Source organism: Emys orbicularis, chromosome 2 (assembly GCF_028017835.1).
Source record: "Emys orbicularis isolate rEmyOrb1 chromosome 2, rEmyOrb1.hap1, whole genome shotgun sequence".
In the NCBI taxonomy this organism is placed as follows: Eukaryota; Metazoa; Chordata; order Testudines; family Emydidae; genus Emys; species Emys orbicularis.
Genome location: NC_088684.1, coordinates 221,148,650 through 221,169,796, shown reverse-complemented (window position 1 = coordinate 221,169,796; position 21,147 = coordinate 221,148,650). Strand labels below are relative to the sequence as shown.

The 21,147-nt window shown below is 42.9% G+C and overlaps 1 protein-coding gene across 1 annotated transcript in view; it reads right to left on the bottom strand.

Annotated features, from left to right (window-relative positions):
• Positions 1-21,147, bottom strand: part of GADL1 (glutamate decarboxylase like 1) — an 80,344-nt gene that overhangs the window by 28,961 nt on the left and 30,236 nt on the right. The window contains exons 13-14 of the mRNA XM_065398018.1: positions 13,456-13,507; positions 10,037-10,126 (exon numbers count right to left, since the gene is read on the bottom strand). Coding sequence (XP_065254090.1) covers positions 10,037-10,126; positions 13,456-13,507 — 142 coding nt within the window. The remainder of the gene's footprint in view (positions 1-10,036; positions 10,127-13,455; positions 13,508-21,147) is intronic.

Here is a 21,147-nt window from a genome sequence, read left to right as displayed (position 1 = left end):
CATTTTGAGAACAGTAACGTTTATTCTAGATAAGTCTGATAAAAATCATTATATTTGAAAAGTGTGATGAGCAATTCCTGAAAGCCTCCTGGAATCTCTGTGGCAAAACATGTAATTTTTGTTCCATTTCATCTCTATAGCAATAGCGAACAGATTCTGCAATGCTGCTGAATATGGCAAAACATGTCCAAGAGTTGCTATTATTAAGCTATTTTGAAACAAATATTATGAATCAGTAAAAGCATGCATGCAGGGACAGGAGTCAGCCATAGATGAATTTCACCCTATATCTGCAAATGGCTTGAACCTGCCTCCACTGAAGTGAATAGCAAAGACTAATGTGAAAACAAGATCAGGCCCAACACATGAGGATTATATCCAAATGTCCATGCCTCCCCTCCCCGACCTCACTGCACACTCATTCTGATCACAGGTCCAGGATCATTTCTTAGAGGAGTGTGCCAGTCCTGAAAGCATTTGCACTGGTCCAAAGTGTTTCTAGTGCAGGTCTACGGCATTCTATTACACCTTAAAAATGCATACACATTATTCTGATTAGCAATTCGCTTCCCTCTCCCCACCACTCTCCTCAATTCCAACAGGATGCTGCCAACCATTGTCCCATGAGCAACATGAATTAGAGATTAATGCACTAATCTTGCAAACACTTTTGCAGATGCACATAGTTAAACATATGCATAGGCCTACTGAAATTAAGGATATATTTAAATATTTGCAGGATGAGGGCCTAACAAATTATACTTTTTGTGAAGTGAGACTCAAGTTTTCAACATATAAAGCATTGGTTCCTAGCTCTAGTAGTTCCAGAGTAGTCAGACCTTAAAACTGACTTGTTCTTTGGCCTAGCACTGCTTTTTACATACTAGTGCACAAAAGAATGCCCAAGACCTATAATTTTAAATTCCCTGGTTATATGCACAATTGTGTTGTAAATAAAAAAAATGTTAATTTTGATTTACTGAAGCCAAACTAATATGCCATTTTTACATCTTACCACTCAAATGACCAGATTTCTTTGATATTTAAAAAAATCCTTGCTAAGTCTTTTAATTCACAGCCAATAACCTTTACAGCCGAGTTACATAATAAATCTATTTTCAGAAGTGTGTTAACCAGGAAAGCGTGCAGATCCCTATCTAGTGAGATACTACAACATTACTATAATTTTCCTCTAATATATGCTATTGTGCTGTTCCTTAACAGTAATTTATATGTGGCTAAATTGCACAGGTTTATTCATCTACTTAGTAAACTATGTACTATTAATTACAAAATAAAAAATGTACCTTCTTTAACAACTGACATACCAAATTATACTGTCCTTATTGTATCGCTGAGCGAAATAGCAGTCTAGTTTGTTTAGAAACACACACACACACACACACACACACACACACACCCCTACCTTAGCACAAATCCTGCTTATTATCATAATATTGGCTATTGCCAGAGTCAGAGGCCTAGCTGAACCTCTGTCCCATTCCTGGTCTCTGAGTGTACCCCTTAGGTGTCAGAGCTTGTACCTTGCCTATCACAGGATGGAATTCTGCAATTCCCCCTCTCCTAGACTGGGCCCTGGCCTACAGTACTCTGGGGCTTACCCAACAGGTATGACTGAGTGTAGACATCTGCAGGTCTCCCTTTTGGGAGACTGTAACCAGTGGCAACTACAGTGACCAGACAGCCTTCTTAAACCAAGTACTGTTTATTTTAAGAGTAAGATGAATGTGCTTAGAGAAAGGATTTAAAAAACAAACAACAATCTAGGTACACGTCTTACCTAAAGGCTTCTCATCCCATGATGTGATCTCGGAAGGTCTAACTTCTTCAGACACCCTGAAAAACTACCCCACTTTCTTGAGTGTTTCTTTTTAGACCCACCTGTCTGTTGATCTCCTGTGTTCACAGGCCTTTTCATCTCCTGATTCAAACCAGTTTTGTAGGTTAGCTGGAGAGGAGGCAAAAATCTTTGGCCTTTTCTACACTGGCAAGTTTCTGCGCAGTAAAGCAGCTTTCTGTGCTGTAACTTCCGAGGTGTACACACTGCCAAGCCACTTAGTGCGCAGAAACTGCGCAGTTGCAGCACTGTAAAAAAAAAACACCCCGATGAGAGGCATAGAGCTTTCTGCACCAGGGCTACAGCGCTGCCGTGCCAGTGTAGACACCCTGGTCAATTACAGCGCTGCAACTGGCCTCCAGGAGGTGTCCCACAATGTCTGTTTTCACCTCTCTGGTCATCGGTTTGACCTCTACTGCCCTGCCCGCAGGTGGCTAACTGTGAGCCTCACCCCTTAAATTCCTTGGGAATTTTGAAAGTCCCCTTCCTGTTTGCTCGATGATGTGTGCAGTGGTCTCAGCGCATCTTTCTAGGTGACTATGCCTGCTCCACGCACCAGGTGATCCCCCTCTTGGAGCAATGCCGAGCTGCTGGACCTCATCAGCATTTGGGAAGAGGAGGATATCTAGTCCCAGCTGCGCTCCACTATGGACACACTGCCATGACCGGGACACATTGCAGCGCAGGGTCAAAGTGAAGGAGCTGCGGAACGCCTACCACAAGGCACGGGAGGCAAACCGCCTCTCCGGTGCTGCGCTCACGAGCTGCCGGTTCTACAAAGAGCTGGACGCGATACTCGGTGGCGACCCCACCTCCGCTGCAAAGGCCACTGTGGATACTTCGGTGGCTCTTATCAACCTCCTGGCTCCAGTCTGCATTCCACTCCTGCCCCGTCACAGTCCAGCCCTGTGGACTCCCAGTACCCACTGCACTCAACACCCATCCCCCTCTGCAGTTTAGCCCGGCTGAAGCACAATACCTGCTGCACTGTACTCCAAAGGACAAGGCTGCATATGATACCTGGACATACACAAATCTTTAACCATCCCGGGACCCCACCTCCTGCTGGGACCCTCCCTTCACCCACCCCCCACAGTGCTGATGTGGATTTTTTTGTTTGTCTCTCTCCTCTGGTTGTTGTTTTTTAATAAAAGTATTGTTTTGGTTTGAAAGCAAGCTTTATTCCATTAATTGAAAGCAAACAGAGCCCTGCAAAGCAACAGGCAATTTTCTTAAACCTTCACAGTGCATCGTCTGCACCAATCAAAATCACCTCCGAGCATTACAAGCACCGCACTCCCGAGCATAGCAACTAATATTAGCGGCTTTCAGCTTCAAATTGCTGCCTCAAGGCATCCCTGATCCTTCTGGCCCTGCGCTGCGCCCCTCTAATGGCCTTGGTCTCTGGCTGTTCAAATTCAGCCTCCAGGCGCTGAGCCTCAGTGGTCCAGCCCTGAGTGAAGTTTTCACCCTTCCCTTCACAAATATTATGGAGCGAACAGCACGCAGCTATAAGCATAGGAATATTGTCATTGGCCAGGTCCAGCCTCCCATATAGGCAGCCAAACGGCCAAAATCACACTCAACAGTCTTTCTGCACTTGCTCAGCCTGTTGAACCGCTCCTTGCTGCTGTCAAGGTTCCCCGTGTATGGCTTCATAAGCCACGGCGTTAAGGCGTAGGCAGGGTCTCCCAGGATCACCAGGGGCTTGAAGCTTCCTGAACAGGGCAATGTTCCGAAAGATGCATGCGTCGTGCACCTTTCTGGACCAGCCTGCTTTAATGTCCGTGAAATGCCCACGGTGATCCACAAGTGCCTGGAGAACCATAGAGAAATACTCCTTCTGATTAATGTACTCGGTGGCTAGGTGGTCTGGCGCCAGAATTGGAATATGCATGCCATTTATCGCGCCCCCCCCCCCCCAGTCAGGGAAACCCATTTATGCAAAGCTATCCACAATGTCACGCACATTGCCCAGAGTCACGGTCTTTCGGAGCAGGATGCGATTAATGGCCCTGCACACTTCCATCAACATGAGTCCAACGGTCAACTTTCCCATTCCGAACTGGTTAGTGACCGATCGGTACCAGTCTGGAGTAGCCAGCTTCCACAGTGCAATCACCAAGCGCTTCTCCAAAGACAGGGCAGCTCTCATTCTCGTGTCCTTGCACCACAGGGCTGGGGCAAGCTCATCACACAGTCCCATGAATGTGACTTTCCTCATCCGAAAGTTCTGCAGCCACTGCTCATCATCCCAGATGTCCATGACAATGTGATTCCACCACTCTGTGCTTGCTTGTTTCCCGAGCCCCAAACTGTCGTTCCACTGTGGTCAGCACCTCCGTGAATGCCACAAGCAATCTCGTGTTATAGCTACTACGCGTGGCAAGATCAATGTCGAACTGCTCTTGCCTTTGTAGTTTAAGGAATAACTCCACTGCCACTCATGACAGGTTAGTGAGAGCGAGCAGCATATTGGTCAACAGTGCGGGATCCATTTCTGCACACCGAAGAGGCAGAGCGCGCAGTACACAAACTGTTGAAAGATGGCGCCAAATGCAGACAAAAGCACAGGGATTGCTGGGATGCGAAGCAATGCATCATTGGGACAGGACACAGGATGCCCCGCGACCCCCTCCTCCTTCCCACAACTCTTAGCGGCAGAAGAGGAAGAGATGCTCTATGGGATAGCTGCCCAGAGTGCACCGCTCCGAATACCACTGCAAGTGCCGCAAGTGTGAACACACAACACCGGTTTCCCTTCAGCGCTCTCTTAGCGGTGATGTAACTGCCAGCGATGCAACTCCGCCCGTGTAGACATACCCTTTAAAGCTAGGAGTCCTGGCATTGTCCCTTAACAAGTGTCAAGAGAAGGGGTGGCTTATGTTGAGCCATTCTTTCCTTTCCTGCCTGTTCTGCAGACATTCTCCAGTTGCATTAAACTATTATAGTCATACAGAAAACACCCCGACAAACAATATTAATAAATTATTACTGAGCAACTCCCAATCCATCATAGCTATGACTATCGGGCCAATCCAACTCCCGTGGATTTCAGTGCAAATCTCTCCATTTATTTTAATGGGAGTTGGATGAGTCCTTATATGGGGACTCATTGGCTCACACAGACTGATTCTACAGCCCATGAGGCTTTGCTGAGATTAAGAATTACTCATGTAAACAAGGGTTTACAGAATCAGGACTGCAACACCTACTCTCCCAAAGTACACATTTTTTAAGTCAATTTCTTAATGAGGAAAAGGGAAATGTAAAGTATTATAACAAGAGAGTAATGGGGTAAAAGAGACAAAACTCTGAGCCCAAATCCTGCATACCATATGCAGACAAAACTCACAGAGATACCAAGGGGCCATTTGGCTGTGCAAAGACTGTGCCCTCTTGTTTAATGTAGCAGTTGTTAACTGTGCCATTAATGTGTTGCTGTCCTAAGATAAATAATGAAGGGGCAAATACTAGTCGTCCAGATTATTCTAGGTCCTGCATTTCTTGCCCACTCAAAACTCCTATTGCAGTCAATGGATATTTTGGGTGTGCAGAATTGGGCCCTTGATTTGTATTTGATTAGTACTACAAGACTTGGAAGTTGCCAAGGCAACTCTATTTCAACCCCCTTACATTTCTGCATTGATAGACAGCTTTTCAGTCTATAAATGTATCAGAACACTGCTCGTGTGACAGGCTCTTTTACCAACCTAATCAGAAACATGTTTTTCTCCAAAGGTGGGTAGGAGTGGGGAAGGAGTTAGTCTGGATAAAGGGGGAAAATGACACACCAAGGTTCAGGTTTTATAGCACAGCTACATACGAATGCAGAAAAAGTATCTTACACTCCTAAAATGCTTTGCCTTCTGGTCATTGAAATATAATCAAACTAATGTTTGTAAAACTTGACCAAAAAATCCTATAAAGGACAGCAGCCAAACACAAAAAGGCAAAATCCAAATAAATGTTCAGACTGAAAGGCCAGTATCAGAACTAAAATAATTTTGTATAGAAGCCATACTGACGTGACAGGAATATGATGCTCTAACACATATTGTTTAGAAATACAATATAGATGAAATTCACCCCAGTGCAAAGGACCCACGACAAGGTCAATTATATCACTTAAATCTGGTTTTATGGGCTTATATGGCATCTAGTATGTTCCATTGGTTCCCTGCACTGGGATAAATTTCATCCTACATGAATACATAAAATTATGGCCCATATCCTCTTCTGAGCAAAGATTCCAACGGGCCAGTAGAATAGGGAATCAACCAGAAGAAAGTTACTTCTCCCTTTTCTTGGTGCTGGTTTTATGCTTGTCCCAGGCCCAGCAGAGTTTGGAGCAGCCTGCAATCTCCTCTAATCTATACCAGCTGGCAATGTCATTGGAGGAGAGCTGGAGTGCAACATGCTCCAGCTGCACCCCTGACAAACCCCTGCTCCTCCCCAACACATCCCTGGACAGGAGGCTGCAGGGGTGGCATGACCAGGAACCAGCTATGCAATTTCAGTGCCGTGTGGGGATTCTCTCATGCAGCAGGAATCCCCAGCTACAGTGATGGAGCCAGTTTCCTTCCTCTGTGCTGCTGGGGCCCTGCAAACGGAGCCATGGGGGGGCCAGAACCTGACCCCTTTATGAACACAAATACACATGCATATCTGTAGTTACGAAATGATACCATTTGAAGTGTAGAGGGGGCTGGGTTTAAATTTCCACTTTCCTTTCCCTTCCCCTTCCCCCCACATGGTAGGGAGCACCACAGTTTTCTTTCTTCATCGTGTCTTTAATTAGCTCTATATTCCATTGGCTCCCTTTGTTTTAAATTGTACCTATTTACAGTGCATTCGTAAAAGAATGAGCAGGAAAAAACCACCAGGGGGCATGTACAGTACTAACAAAGCTATTCAAGGCTTGTCACTTTATCCAATGAGTTGCATCAATTCCAGGTTAGAAGCAATTTCCCTTATTTTGCAGTGCGACGCATACCGAGATCCACGGTAATTTCCTATTTGATTGTAACAAAAGCTTCCCATTTACCAGGACGCTCCACTTATTTTTTTTATAAGCCCAAGAAAGAAATCCCTCCCATCATCTTCCTTTACTTTTTCAGAATTTTGTTTAAAGCATTTGGTTTGAATCCATAGTTTGCTCTGACGTTTGTGCTACATGCCAGGCACTAAAGAGGCATTTAAGGTGATATAAGCTCTTTAGAGCAAGGACTCTCTCTCATTGTGCATGTGTACAGATCCTAGCACAATGGGGCCCTGGTTTTCAGTGGGACCTCTAGCTGCTACTGTAATCTTGAAAATATTTTAGTCTTTTATGGTACAGTGCTGAATGCTCCAAATAAAGCCCATTTCCACTACATTACTAATGTCTGACAACCTTATTTTCCCCCTCCACCATCGTCTTCTGCTCTTTAAAATGCCCCAGTACACACTCTGATGAATATCTACTGTTGACGGTATCACGTCTGCTTCTAATGGTATAGAAAGTGCATTCCCCCTCCTCCTCCTTCCCAGCCCACACATAGATTTTTGCTTTAATAGGAGCCTGCATTCTAGTTTTATATTCTGTACAAATGTACAGTAAGCATTAAATGGAAAAATGCTTTGAGAGAGATAACAGGTTGTGCAGGACAACAATAGCTGTGACATCATAATGAGATCCCGCGATGGCCTCAGCCAGTCCTGACACATGCCCTGCACCACGTGGGCCATGAAGTCTGGAGTAAAGCCAAAGTGCAGGGAAGCTTTAAGGTTACTTTGCATCACTCTAATGGCACAAAGTCACCTTAGCAAGGCTGAGGATATGGTCCCAGTGCTGTTAGCTTAGCATCTGTCACAAGCACTAAACATAAATAACCTTAGAAAACAGTGTATAATTCTGAGTTCTATTGCTGAATACGCAGCGTAATAAATCAATGAACAGCACAAGGAATTTCTAACATACACCCTCGCTTAATTATTCACAGACTTGCAGATCATCAAAAAAGTAGATGACTGATCTTTGTCTAAATGGAATAATTACTGTGTTTAAGTATGGTATGAAAAGACATATTGTAAATTAATTGTTTTTAATGTTCATTTTACTGAATATCTTCATTATTTCACTAAGTGCCAGCAGTTAAGAAGGAAATCGTATACATCCCCACACTGAATAACGATGACATGATGCAACAAGCCTCTTAAATCTTCAGCTATCTAGGTCTTAAGCCTCTTGGCAAGGATTGCACTCCTTACTACCTCTTTTCTTCCACCTTTTTACTAATTAATTAGTGTATTATTAATTATTAGATTAATTATTGTAAATTATTTAAATCAACAATGTTGAATCATGGACCTTAATTATACTGATGTTAAAGACATTAACCCCCAGGTGTTTGAATCTTTCAGCTATATTCTTTTCTGCTTCTCTCTCTCAGTGAGTCTCTGTTGCACTTTGTGTCACAGAGACACATTTGCCCCTCCTCCTCCCCTCCCAGTGTTGGGGATGGAGAAATAAAATAACCGCAGAGCTGCCCCCTGGATTATTGGGAAGGCGAAGGAAAACACTCTTCCCTTCCTTTGTACAGAAACTCCCTTTCTTCCTTCAAATCCTTTCTTACAACCTACCTTCTATTGGGATGCAGAGTCCCATGCCAACCTTATAAAAGCTAACTTAACCAAGCTAACAGAATGGGATACGTTGTGGTATTTACACCACAGCCCTGATAGGTGGTGCGTAGAGCTGCACTGCTCCAGGGGCTGCACTGGGGAGACTCAGGAAGGCATTCTCCGGGTTCTCTAAGGTGTCCCTCTATTCCATCTCTACCCCTTCCCTCCTCCCTAGTGCGCCAGCCCTTCTACACAAGTGGGCAAAAAGTGGGGGACCATCACCTCCCCTCTTCTTTGCTCCTCCCTGCCCCATTTTCAGAGTCTTGCTCCCTGAGGGGCACAGGCACTGTTACAGTGAGAGGCCACTGACAGTTCTGTATGGAGGGGAGAGGAAGCATCTTGCGATAAGGGGTCCTCATGATCTGATCCAACCCAACATGTGTAGCGTCTTGCGATACGGAATATGGAAACCTCTCTTTTTCCCCCCACCCTGCTTGGGGCCATAGAGCACCTAATGTACTTTATAAGCTTCTTGGAGCAGGGACCATGGGCCGGATCCTCAGCTGATGTAAAACAGCATAGCTCTGTTGCAGTCAATGGAGCTCTGCTAACTTACACCAGCTGAGTACCTGACCCATTTTTGCTTATGGGGCTTGTATAAATGTTAAGTATACTTTTTTTTTTTTTTTTAAACAATAAAATATTTGGGGGAGAGAAGATCTCATCCCCGAAGACAGAAGTATCCTGCTTTAATTCAAAGGGGGTCTGTTTGTGTTGTGAGCACCACTGGGAGAAGAGCTGGGCTCTGCAGGAAAGATTTCCTAGCTGTGTATAGGATTTACATATCCTCACTCCACCTTGCATTTCTACTGCCTAGTTAACGTATGTTAAAAGGAAAAGCAGAACAAGCCACCCACCAACAATCAGCTTGGCTCACTTTGTTGCAGAGTTTTTTATTCAATACACAAATATCACAGTTTCCATTACTTTTCTAATTAATCTTAACTGTAGGCTCCTCTGTAGTTAATTTACTCTGATCAAAGAATTTAGTCCATTTTCAAAATGTTAGTAATTTTCCATAAGAGTGACAAAAGTTACCAAAAGGCTCACCATTATTTTTTTTCCATTCTAGTCCTACTTCCTTTTATGGGTTGCTTAACATCAGAAATGTATTCTTAAGCACTTCTTCCCTTACATTATCCACTGATAATGCAAGACAAGTCCCAAGGACAATATTAAGTGTATGAAATAGGTAATGAATGCTCTGTCTAGACAAGAGATACAGACAATACTGTTCCTCTTCTCTCAGCTCCATCATCTGCTAACAGTTTTGATAGTAAACTAAATACTTGCATAATGTCTGCTTTTGTTACATTAAGAAGAAAGAAACTTAATTATTATGCTCTCTATTTAGACAAGGCTAAACTTAGAAATCCTAGTAACATCTATCTAAGGATTAAATAACATTCTATTGATGAGTTAATGGTGGGCACATCCAGGAGCTATTTCTCCTTCTTCCCTGGCAGAAGGGATAATCATAATAAACCAGTAAGCCATACATGTACTACTCACCTGATGGAGCTTTTCCCAGAACTCAGGTCCTTCCTCCATTTTTCTTAAGCTTGATGGAATGTACCAAAAGCAAATGTTCGCATACTCTGGCTGAGTAAGAGAAAAAAGGATTGCTTATCAATGATTGCGGGTCAAAAAGTTTTATTATATTTCTGTGAAAATTTTCAGCTAAAACGTTTGAGCTTTAGAAACGTTTCATCAAAAAACAAACAACTCCTCCTCCTCATCAGATTGAAGGGGCTTTTGTTTAGTTGCCATAGTAAAAAAAACCCCAAACGCTGACTTTTATATTTTTTCACCCCCTTTACTCCTCTACAATGCCTATGCCACCCCTGCTTTCCCCACCCCCCACACTGGATGGGAAGGGTAGTCTTCAAGTTTTTACATACATACACACACACACACACACACACCCCTACCTTCCTTTTCCAGTGGGAAAAAAGAAGAGAGAAGGGAAGCAGGGAGAAGGTGGACATTTTAGGACAACTTCAAAATTAAAACTTAAATTTTGATTTTTCCTTAATTTTTCATTTCAAGTGAAAAAAATTGAAATTTCATCAATACAAAAAAAAAATCGAAAAAATTTGGTTTCAGAAAACCCTATTATTCATAAAAAAACCTTATAATGGCAATTTTTTTTGACCGCCTGGTACTCATATGGTATAACAATGGACCTGATGCCAGGATTCCATGCATTTAATTAGAGTCCAAAACTCCTTGGGGTGATATACATGTCCTGTCCAGGAGATATTCTCTCAAAATTTCTGAACATGACTGTGGAACAAACAAAGACTCCGCTTCTCCACCCGGCTCCTGAGTATCTCTCTTAGGTTTTATGCTCAATTCAGAACTTGTTGTTGATGGGAGACTAACAGCAATGACCATTCACGGTTGGTTAAAATTAGGACACTTCATACTTATGAGGATTCTGCGTGTAGGATTCACAAATTTTCCTAATAGGCCCCTACAGATTCTACCCAGTTTCTTTTGGGACAAATGAAGGACACATAGCACCATCTGGAGAAACAGTTAATGCATCCCAGTCCTGTTCAAACTTCCTAAAAACACTCCACCTCCTCAACAGTGACCTGCCATGTCTTTGCAATTCAGAGCTCTACTTAAGGGGGGCAAAGGATGGAGAGGATTAGAACATACCTCCCCACTACTAAACCCTACTATACCCACAGTTTTCACTGATGCTGGCTGAAAAACAAGGAACAAATGTTGAAATAGGGAGGAAGATAGCTAGATCACACCATCATTTTGCCCCAATGCAAACACTGCTGGTAGTCCCAGACCTCCTCCCAAGTGAGTGGAGACTACCTAGACCATGCCAAATTCTTTCATGAAAGGGCACTGGCAACTATTTATATTCACTGCTTCACTTTAAACTGCATTTAATACATTCTTTGATCAGCAAGGGGAATATCATTATCAGCAGGAAGAGATCAGCAGACTTGCCACCTGCTGCCAAAGAATGAAATGAATATTTCTCTAATAGGAATGGATCAAGCCCCGGATGTACAGTAGTTTCCTCATGAGCTGAAGCGCTAGCTGACTAATATGGGGTTTCAATCTCAGTTTTGTTTCAGGGCAGAGGGGGCATGCAGTCAATGGCTTATCTTCCCTTCATCAGATGCAGCCATGCCTCAGTTTCCCTTCATTCATTGGGTAGGTTAACCCTCTGGCTATGTGAGGAAAACTCTACCTTTTCCAGAGTCAACAGAAGTCCAAGAAAAACTGGCTCCACTTAGCCATTTTTCACATACACCTCTACCTCAATATAACACGACCTGATATAACACAGTAAAGCAGTGCTCTGGGGGAGCGGGGCTGCGCACTCCGGCAGATCAAAGCAAGTTCGATATAACGCGGTTTCACCTATAATGCGTAAGATTTTTTGGCTCCCGAGAACAGCATTATATCGAGGTAGAGGTGTAGTTTCCAGTCCCTCCCTCAGGGCCTGAACAATCTTATCCCTTCATGCAGCAAGTGAAAGGCAAAGCTTTTCTCCTACCTTCTCTAGAAGTCCCAGCCTGGGGCCTCTAAACAATAAAGCAACTGCCCAATCCCACCATCAAGCTCTTTTGCCCCAGGTAGTTTCATTCATGGGCTTCCTTGCACAAACCTAAACCTTCAGCTCAGTGCAGGACTGACACTTCTGGGCCACTGGCAGCCTTTTCCCAAATGGGCAGCTTACCCCTCCTTAGGGTTCTTATTCTTCTGCAGGCCTCTTCCCATCTGCTCCTCCTTCCCACCCATACTCCTGGCATCCCCTCACTGGAGGGGCTCACCAGCAGCTATGGCTGCTCTCTCCAGGTTTTTCACTCTGTAGAGGACCCCACATCAAATCTGACCTCTTTCCTGAGCTATTTTACATCCCTGCCTTCCCTTTCCCAGCACATATTGCTGCTGAGTTGTTTACAATTCCTACCAGTTCTTCTGGATTACAAATTCCAGAACACCTTGCCACTCAAACAGGCTTGAGACAAGCCATGAAACCTTCCCCAGAACCCCTTGTTACACAGGATAATTCCCACCCACCCCGTGTGCTCTCTCCAAATTAGCAGAAATTTACTGGGAAAAATTTATGTTTTCAGTTTCTTTCAGCTTCCACTCCAACCATGATAGTTAAAGCACAAGTATAAACCCACATTTCAATTTAAATTCACTTCTGTTCTTTTAATTCTTTTTCCACCCTGTTGCTCTTCATGTGTCTACTGCCCCCCTTCCTCCTCCTGTCCCTTTTTTCTCCCCCTATGCCTCCGCCATCCTGTTACTCCCCGTCTTCCGGTCTACTCTGCTCCTTCTATTGCTGCTACCTACCCACCCACACCCCCCCTCTAAATAGACTCCCCTCCTCGATGTCGCCAGGTGCTGATCTCATTGGCCAAAGAGCTGAGCAGGGGCAGGAGCTGAGACCCCTGCTGCTCAGCGCATTCTCTGCAAACAGGAACTTCGTCAACTTACTTTGCCATGGAGTAAATTGTAAGGAAAAAAAAGTTATCAGTAGAGCTGTTTGAAAAGTGCCAGTTGTTCTACACTGGAATTTTGGGAGTGCAGGGGGTGGCGATTGTTTTATTATTATTATTTTTAAATGAAGAAGAGTCCACTTTCAGGACAGAAGTTTTAACTGAAAAACTCCAACCAGCTCTAGTTCTTAGCCATAGCTCTAGCAAGGGTGGTCCTTTTGTAACCCTACCCATTGCCATACAAGGGGATTACTCAAGCCATAGGTCCCAATGCCTACACAACCCCAGAAGCAAGGGAAATGGACAGACTGATTATGTGAAATATGGACAATATGATGTGGTTTAACACTTCTGTGCATCAGCAATTTACCAAGTTTATTTAAATAAGCACCCAAAATACAGACTGGCATTTGACAAAAACACAAACTCAGTTCTATAGTCACCTACCTCCAACAGAAGCTGGAATCCTTCTCTTTTCTTAATTTCATCTACTAGGTATCTGCAAGTAAACATACGTTTATAAGATGTAACAAAAATATAGGATATGCAGGTAGCAAAAAATTGTCTTGAACATGTCTAGATTTCTTAATAGCAGAGCTTTAAAATAGTTTCTACCTGCTGTGAAAATACAACAGTTAATGGGATAACCAGCTCCCGAAAATAAGTAAAGACTGGAGCCAAGCAGTGAGTGATGGTGTAAACCAAATGCTGCCCGCTTTCATTGGGAGCAGAAATTGGGCCTACCTGTATTAGAATTGTGAGCTGCATGGATCCACCAACGTAGCTCCCTTTTCCAACACTGAGGGCTTGTTTACACTTAAAATGCTGCAGCGATGTAGTTGTTCCGCTGTAGTGCTTAGTGGAGACACTATCTACATTGACAATGTAGGTACTCCACCACCCCGAGAGGCAGTAGTTGTGTCGATGGGAGAAGCTCTCCCATCAACATAGTGCTGTCTACACTGGGAGTTAGGTCACTATAACTGCGTCGCTCAGGGATACGGATTTTCCACAGGGGTATGGAACAACGTAGTTCTATCAACGTAAGTTGCTAGTATAGACCATGCCTGAGTTGTTCTCCACCAATAACTTACTTTCTGTTCCACAGCTAAAAGCTCTGTGCTGCCATCTCATTTCACTTCACTGCCTACTTCTGACATTTCTCTAAGTCCTGCCACTGCCCCCAATTCTCTTACTCTCTCCTATTCTTTAGCATCATGCCCTGGTGCACTGGACCTCTCTCTCAGCAACCTCCAGTATTTTCACAGTTCCACTTTTACACAACAATATATGTCACTGATGCATAATCATCCCTGGGTATTCTCCAATAACAGTGCACTAAAAGAAAATTTTCTTCTTTCACCACCAGCAGAAACACACTAATGTAATAAGCGAAAATAGATCTGAACCAAAATCCTGGATCCAAAAAACCCCCTCAAATTACAGAAATATTTGGATCTTGACCCAAACATTACAGCAGGCACAGATCTCTACAGAATTCTAAACCGAAAAAGGGTGGATTTCACCCCATCTGATTGTCAGAAGACTTCGGGTGTGGATCCAAAGTTCGCAGTTCAGTTTCATCTCTAGTCATAAAAGTAGTAATTGGAGCTGTGTGGGGAAGATGCAAGTTCCATTTTGCAAAGGATTTCAAAGTTCGGCTTTGTTCCAAATTATAATGAAAACTGAACATTTTAAATTCTCCACAAAGGAAAAAAAAATTGTTTTGGGTCAACCAAAACATTTCATTTTGATGAAATCAAAACTTTGCAACATTGGCTGTTTTGTATTATAATACAACATTTTTAAAAAATTAAAACAAGGTAATTTCGAAACAAAAAAAAATCTAAACATTTTGTTCCAAAAATGTTGAAATGGGACATCTCACTATTGTCTGAACTTTTTTCCACATTTTACTTCTGAAATGAAACAGTGGTAAAATCAACCTGATTTTGCGACATGTTTGAATTTCAATAGAACTGCATATTCCAGTGCAATATGGTTCCATCAAAGTTTTTCCAACTGGCTCTAGGAGTAATGCACCAAGAGTAGAGATGGTCAAACTATTCATTGTGAACACTTCGTCCACATTTTGGCTTCTTTTTCCTGTTTGTGAATTGTTCACAGAGTTTCAATTGTTATTCATAATTGTTCAAACTATTGAGGCTGAAATTTTTTTTTGCATATGAGCTCTTTGAAAGTTGTTCACTGCCTGTATTTGTTATTCACTCTTACTGCTGTGCAAGTAGTCACCTTAGCCACATGGAACTGTTTCTGTGCCCTAACTGGATCAGCATAACTGTAATAAGGAGCGGGAGTGTGTGATCATGTCACCCAGTATTTGATTTTCGGGAGGAAAGGGTAGGAGCAGTTTCTGAAGTTAGAAGGAGCAACCCTGGCAGGTTTAGGGAATGTTTAGGACATTTAAAACATTTTATCCCCTTAGGCCACTTGAGTCAGGCCTTGCCTGAGACATCACTGCTAGAAAATTTAAGCTATTGGAATATTACAGGCGGGGATCAGATTTCAAATTACAACTGACAGCCCGAGCCTTGCCGCCCGTGGCTGACAGCTGGAACCCTGCGCCTGGGGCTGAAGCATGTAACTTAGCTTCCCAGGGGGTCCGTGACGTGAGGTCCCGGGCAATTGCCTTGCTTGCCACCCCCTAATGCTGGCTCTGTACTTGCGACCTCCTAAATCTGTTCTCTGACACTAGGTTGATAAACACTGGTCTACAAAGTCTGTTTAATGTTACACAAGTTACCATCTCTATTTAGCTTATGTACACATAACATCACAAAGAGTACGATTTTTTTTTTAAAAATGCAAAAATGATAATTACAAAGCATTAAAACATAACCCCCTTCCTTATTTACAGCGTACATGAACCATTACTTCTATAAAGAGTACCAGTTTTTTAAAATGCAGAAATGATCATTTTAAGTTGTAACAGCAATACTAATGGTAACAACAATATGGAATATGCAGAAAGTACAGTACATAGGCATGATGGTAGGTACAGCAGCACTCACATTTAGAATGCCTGGAAAAAAATCTGACAGTTTGCATTGTTCTAGATGAGAGGTTCTCGTATTCATTGTGCGATCATGGAGTGGCTTCATCAACAGCAGTTCAGAGGGGTCGGTATCGGGCTGTTGCTCCAAGTACTGAAGGAAGAGGTTTCCTGCTATTGCAGCATCGCAGTGAGAATTTTTTCCCATCAATTCTTCCTCAGCAGACTCTTCAGCTGCATAGTCACTGTCAGCGTCTAGTACAGTCTGAATGATTTTGGCATCTTCCAGGGTAGTTAGCATCATTTTCAAGCCAATCTGCAACATCATCTTCATCGACTTCTGTGCAGCGAGGAAGTCTTAGGGAGGAGATCCACAAACGCACTGGTCTCTTCTTCAGCTGCCAATGCTGTTGTTTCAGCTGCCCGGTCACTGTTCTAAGTGTCAGCAATAACTTCAGGCCACAGATTTTTCCGCAGTTTTTGTAAGGTTGACCTGGAGATGTCTTCCCATGCTTCTGCAACCTCATATATAGCATCCTCGATACTGATTTTTTTTCCAGCGCTGCAACATATTGCCTTTGTTCTCAGTTGCTTCATCAGACATCAATAGTCGATTAAGAAGATCCTGTTGATAGCGTTGTTTTAGACTTTCCAGCACGCCTTGGTCCATAGGCTGCACAAGAGATGTTACGTTTGGAGGGGAGAAAAAAAACCCAGAAAATAGGGTCATCTTGGGAGGTGAGCCCTCTGTCATCAGAGTGAGCGACTGCGTTGCCCAGCAGTAAGATAGCTTTCAATGGGATGCTGTTTTTGTTCAGATGAGCTTGCATACTTGGAACAAAAGTTTTTAAAAACTCAATCACGAAACAAAACACTGTCCATCCATGTTTTTCCTTGTGATTTGTAGAGGACGGGCAAAGCATCCATTTTTGCATTTTTAAGCGCATGCGGATTCATTGCTTTACCAATGATAATTAACGGGAGCTTGGATGTGCCACTAGCATTAGCACAGGCCAGGGCTGTCAAACGTTCTTTGCTCTGTTTGTAGCCAGGCACAGATCTTTCCATTCCTGCAGCAAGTCCCGTCACAGTTATAAATTTGTTCCAGTGACAAGTTGTGCTCAGCTAAGATACTTGCCCCTTTTCTTTTCTTTTTTTTTTTTTTTTTTTAAATAGTCAGAAATAACTCCTGAATTAGCAGACAGCTTTTCCCTGGTGACTGTTAGCTGTCGGATGTCGTGACGCTTTTTAAACTGACCGAGCCATCCCTGACTAGTTGAGAAACATGCGTCCCCTTCTAAACCTTGATGAAAGCCTTAAGCCTTCTCGCATAGTGAAGGACCACTAATAGGAATGCCTTTCTCTCTCGCCTGTATAAACCACAGTTAAAGGGCTTCATCTAGACCAGCATCGTTCAGTTGCTTCATGGTCTTCCAGTATGCAGAGATATTGAGTTATTCATGCAATATTTAAGAATTTGCTCTGCATTGTGTTTGATGTCCAATACTGTGCTTTATCCAATGCTATAATTTTGGGCTATTTTTGCTAGCGACTCTCCTTTTTTTTATTTTATTAATAATCTCTAATTTTGCATCCAATAACAGCACTACACATTTTTGCTTAATAGTGTCAATCTTTTACAAGACTGAAAACACGGCATACCAATACTACGATGGAGGTGATGTCAATTTCCTATGATCCTGTGTGCGCGTGGGTGGTTCGGTTAATAAGAGCCGCATAATGGAGGCTTGGATAAACTGGGTTCTATGGTCATTATATGTTGCCACATTCACAAAGTAATTACATGTGACATTTGCATGCACAGCCCCAGCTGCAAAGGTTGCAGCCAAATCCTTGTCAGGCCTATTTAATTGCTTCTGAGGCTATGTCTACACTATCACTTACGTTGGCATAACCTATGTCGCTCAGGGGTGTGAATAAGCCACCCCCCGAGCGACATAAGCTACACCAACTTAAGCGCCGGCATTGACAGCGCTATGACGCGGAAGAGCTTCTCCCGCTGACACAGATGCTGCCACTCGTTGGGGGTGGATTAATGAAGCTGATGGAAGAGAGCTCTCCCATCAGCTTAGAGCAGCTACACGAGGGAGCTTACAGTGGCACTGCTGCATCGGTGTAAGCTCTCTAGTGTAGTGATAGCCTGAGTAAAGGCACTAGGTAAGGGGTATTGTGCTGCCCTGGCTGTGAATGGAGTGGTTGCATACTCCTATCTGTCTTGTTTAACTGCATTGGCTCCAGGGCACTGGCCTGCAGTTCAGAGAACACGGTTCCCACGGCACTGTGTTATTGTTAATCGCTGCGTCCCATTCCACACACAGCAATATTCCATACATCTAGCTACCTACTGCCTTTATTGAATGTACTTTATCTCCTGTTTGCTCGGTCAGCAACTGCAAATTAGTAATGCCAGCATGAGTCCGTGTGTGCAGTCAGCATGATCAGACCCCACGAAAGTCCTTTTGTCAGGATTCTGGCCAGGGTCTGGGAATATTTCAATAAATCTGTCCGTTTGTTGTGATACTTAGGCATTTTTCTGCTTGTAACTGCTTTTACTGGTTATCACCATATACCGTGAGCACAAATAGAGGGAGGAAGAAATCTGTCAAAACACCAACTTTGGGCCCTGTGTACATGCCAGGGGAAAGTCCCAATATGGGCACCACCAGCACAGCTTCATTGTCACAGCCTGGCACTTTAGCTGAGATCCTGCAGAGATTGTTTATCCAGGGGCTCAATAAAGAACACCTTAGAGAGCATACATTTTTTCAAAGCAGAGCATGGGGAGTTGCCGTGTTGTTTGTGGTTAACAAGACTTGTGCATGTGACTCATTACCCTTAGTGTATATCCACATAACCTGATTGCCATGACAAAGTGCTGATGCCAGCTCTCAATGCTGTATCTAACTGCATGCTGCTGAGATCCTTTCACCTATCTTATCAAAACGAAGCCAGCATTGAATCTCTTTTTCAATGTCCATTTAGATCAGCAGTTACCGTTAGCATTATAGTTTGCCACCTGGCCACCGTGATCAACCACAGTAACGTTCAGGTTGACAAAGCTAAGCAAAGAATAAAAAAGATGCTTTACCATTATTGCACCAAGGATTAGACTGATTTTATTATGGGATGGCTATGAGGCTAGTTAGCAAACTGGGCAAAGACCCACCATGCCTTGGAGGAGATATTTTTGTGGACTAAAGTGAAACAAGTTTAGTGACCCTGACTACTGGCTATATGACATTTGTCCATATCATAAAACTACAGCACCGAGCACAACAAACAATCTGCTCAGGAGAGGACCTAGACTGGAATAGCCCATGTTCCCTCATTCATTTAAAACAAAACTTCACACAAAAACACAACAACACTTCCCTTTTTTGGATTAGCTAAAATGAGATCACCTTGTTTTTGAAAGATGTTAGCAATTTTAAAATAGCATTAGCAAGATAGTTAGCACTGCAAAATAGCTCTCTCCCCCGTGGCTAGCATTTTGTTTTTGTTTTTTGTTTATTTTAACCACCCATTGAAACAAGATTAAAAGTGGAGTGTGACTGATTGACATCTGATGTTTCTCTGACCACTGTCCATGGCCAAAAAAGGCAGCCACTAGAAAATCCATCATTCTCGATTTCTAATGTCCGGTCCATTTGGCACCAGTGGTGTAATTTTCTCCCTACATCTTTCCATGGTGGACAGTAGAACTGTATTATTATTATCCCCTGACTGTGGAATCACAGAAAGGGTGGAGTCCTAGTTCAACAACTTCATAACAGAGCAGAAAAAACAAGAAGTATTTGAAATTACTAACACCGCAGAGACTGAGGGGGAGCCAGTAGTGAATGAAGCTAGGTTTCAGGCGGAGGGGTGTCTTTAGAAAAGGAATCAGACAGAGGTGACACAAACTGTGGAGATGATGGTCTAACACAACACCCAGATGTGATCGCAATCTTGTGACTCTAAAATGCAGCTTACTCCATAAAGCAATAAGGAAATAAGGAAATCTAATTCTTTGCCATCAGGACTAAATGTAAAGAAAATAATCTCCAAAGTGATCAGTTGAGCACTCTATCATAAGTATTTTAAAAGTAAGTCCTTTCAAGTAAATAGCTCAGGAGCACTCTGATCTGATCTAAGCTAATGCTATGAAAACATGATTCACCTCTAAAAAAAGGAAGAAATCAATGCAATGGCCAGAGTTTGATGCAAAGGGAGTACAGAATTGCAATCAGATTAAAAACCTTTGCAACTCTGCCTGGCAGTGGAAAAATTCTTGCCCTCAAATTGTAAGGTCAATGAACTAGCTCCAGAATTAATCCAGGTCATATTCAGGAACACTAAAATATCATCTCTGCAGCATCAAAGTAAACCCTACTGTAACATAGCAAGAAAAAGGCTGCACAGCTGGTCATGTAGTTAAGAAATCTGGCTTAGTGCCCAGGGAAACTGATGTCTCAGCTACCAAGTGCCTGTTCCCATGCAAAGTCAAGATAGCAAAGCAGCTACTGTACAGAATATCACTGCTAGCTGTTATCTGATTAAGGCAATTTCATTAAAAAACAAAACAAAAATAAAAACCCACACTGTCACTTAGAAACACCACCAGCTAAATCCTAACTATCAAAGAGGGTATTGATCCCACCATTAATCTGTACATTCTCAGTCAGATGACCTGCACCAATGACCTTGACGTGGCTGAATCCTTCTACTGATAGCAAGAAGGAACTGACGCGCTCTGTATATATATATCGACAGAGGGCCCTGAAGTGCACACAAGACTGCAATTTACTCAAAAGACTCTAGGGACTTTTAAGCAGCAGAATCACGACAGTGGATTTGGTTTTTAATGAATTCCCTCTAGCGCCACTTTTTTTCTTTAGAATACATATATTTTTACGCAATTTATGTTTTAGCTTTTTCTTTATATGGAAGTGTTGAAAAGGAACGGTCCCTTTAACTTGCACCATTGTAAATGCTAGGGTATTACTCTCTCTGACATGGTATTTGGCATCAAATTAAAAATAAATTATTAACATAGGGCTGGTTAGTGTTATTAATATTTATTATTTGTATTTTGAAGCCAAGGAGCCCCAGTCATGGATCAGGAC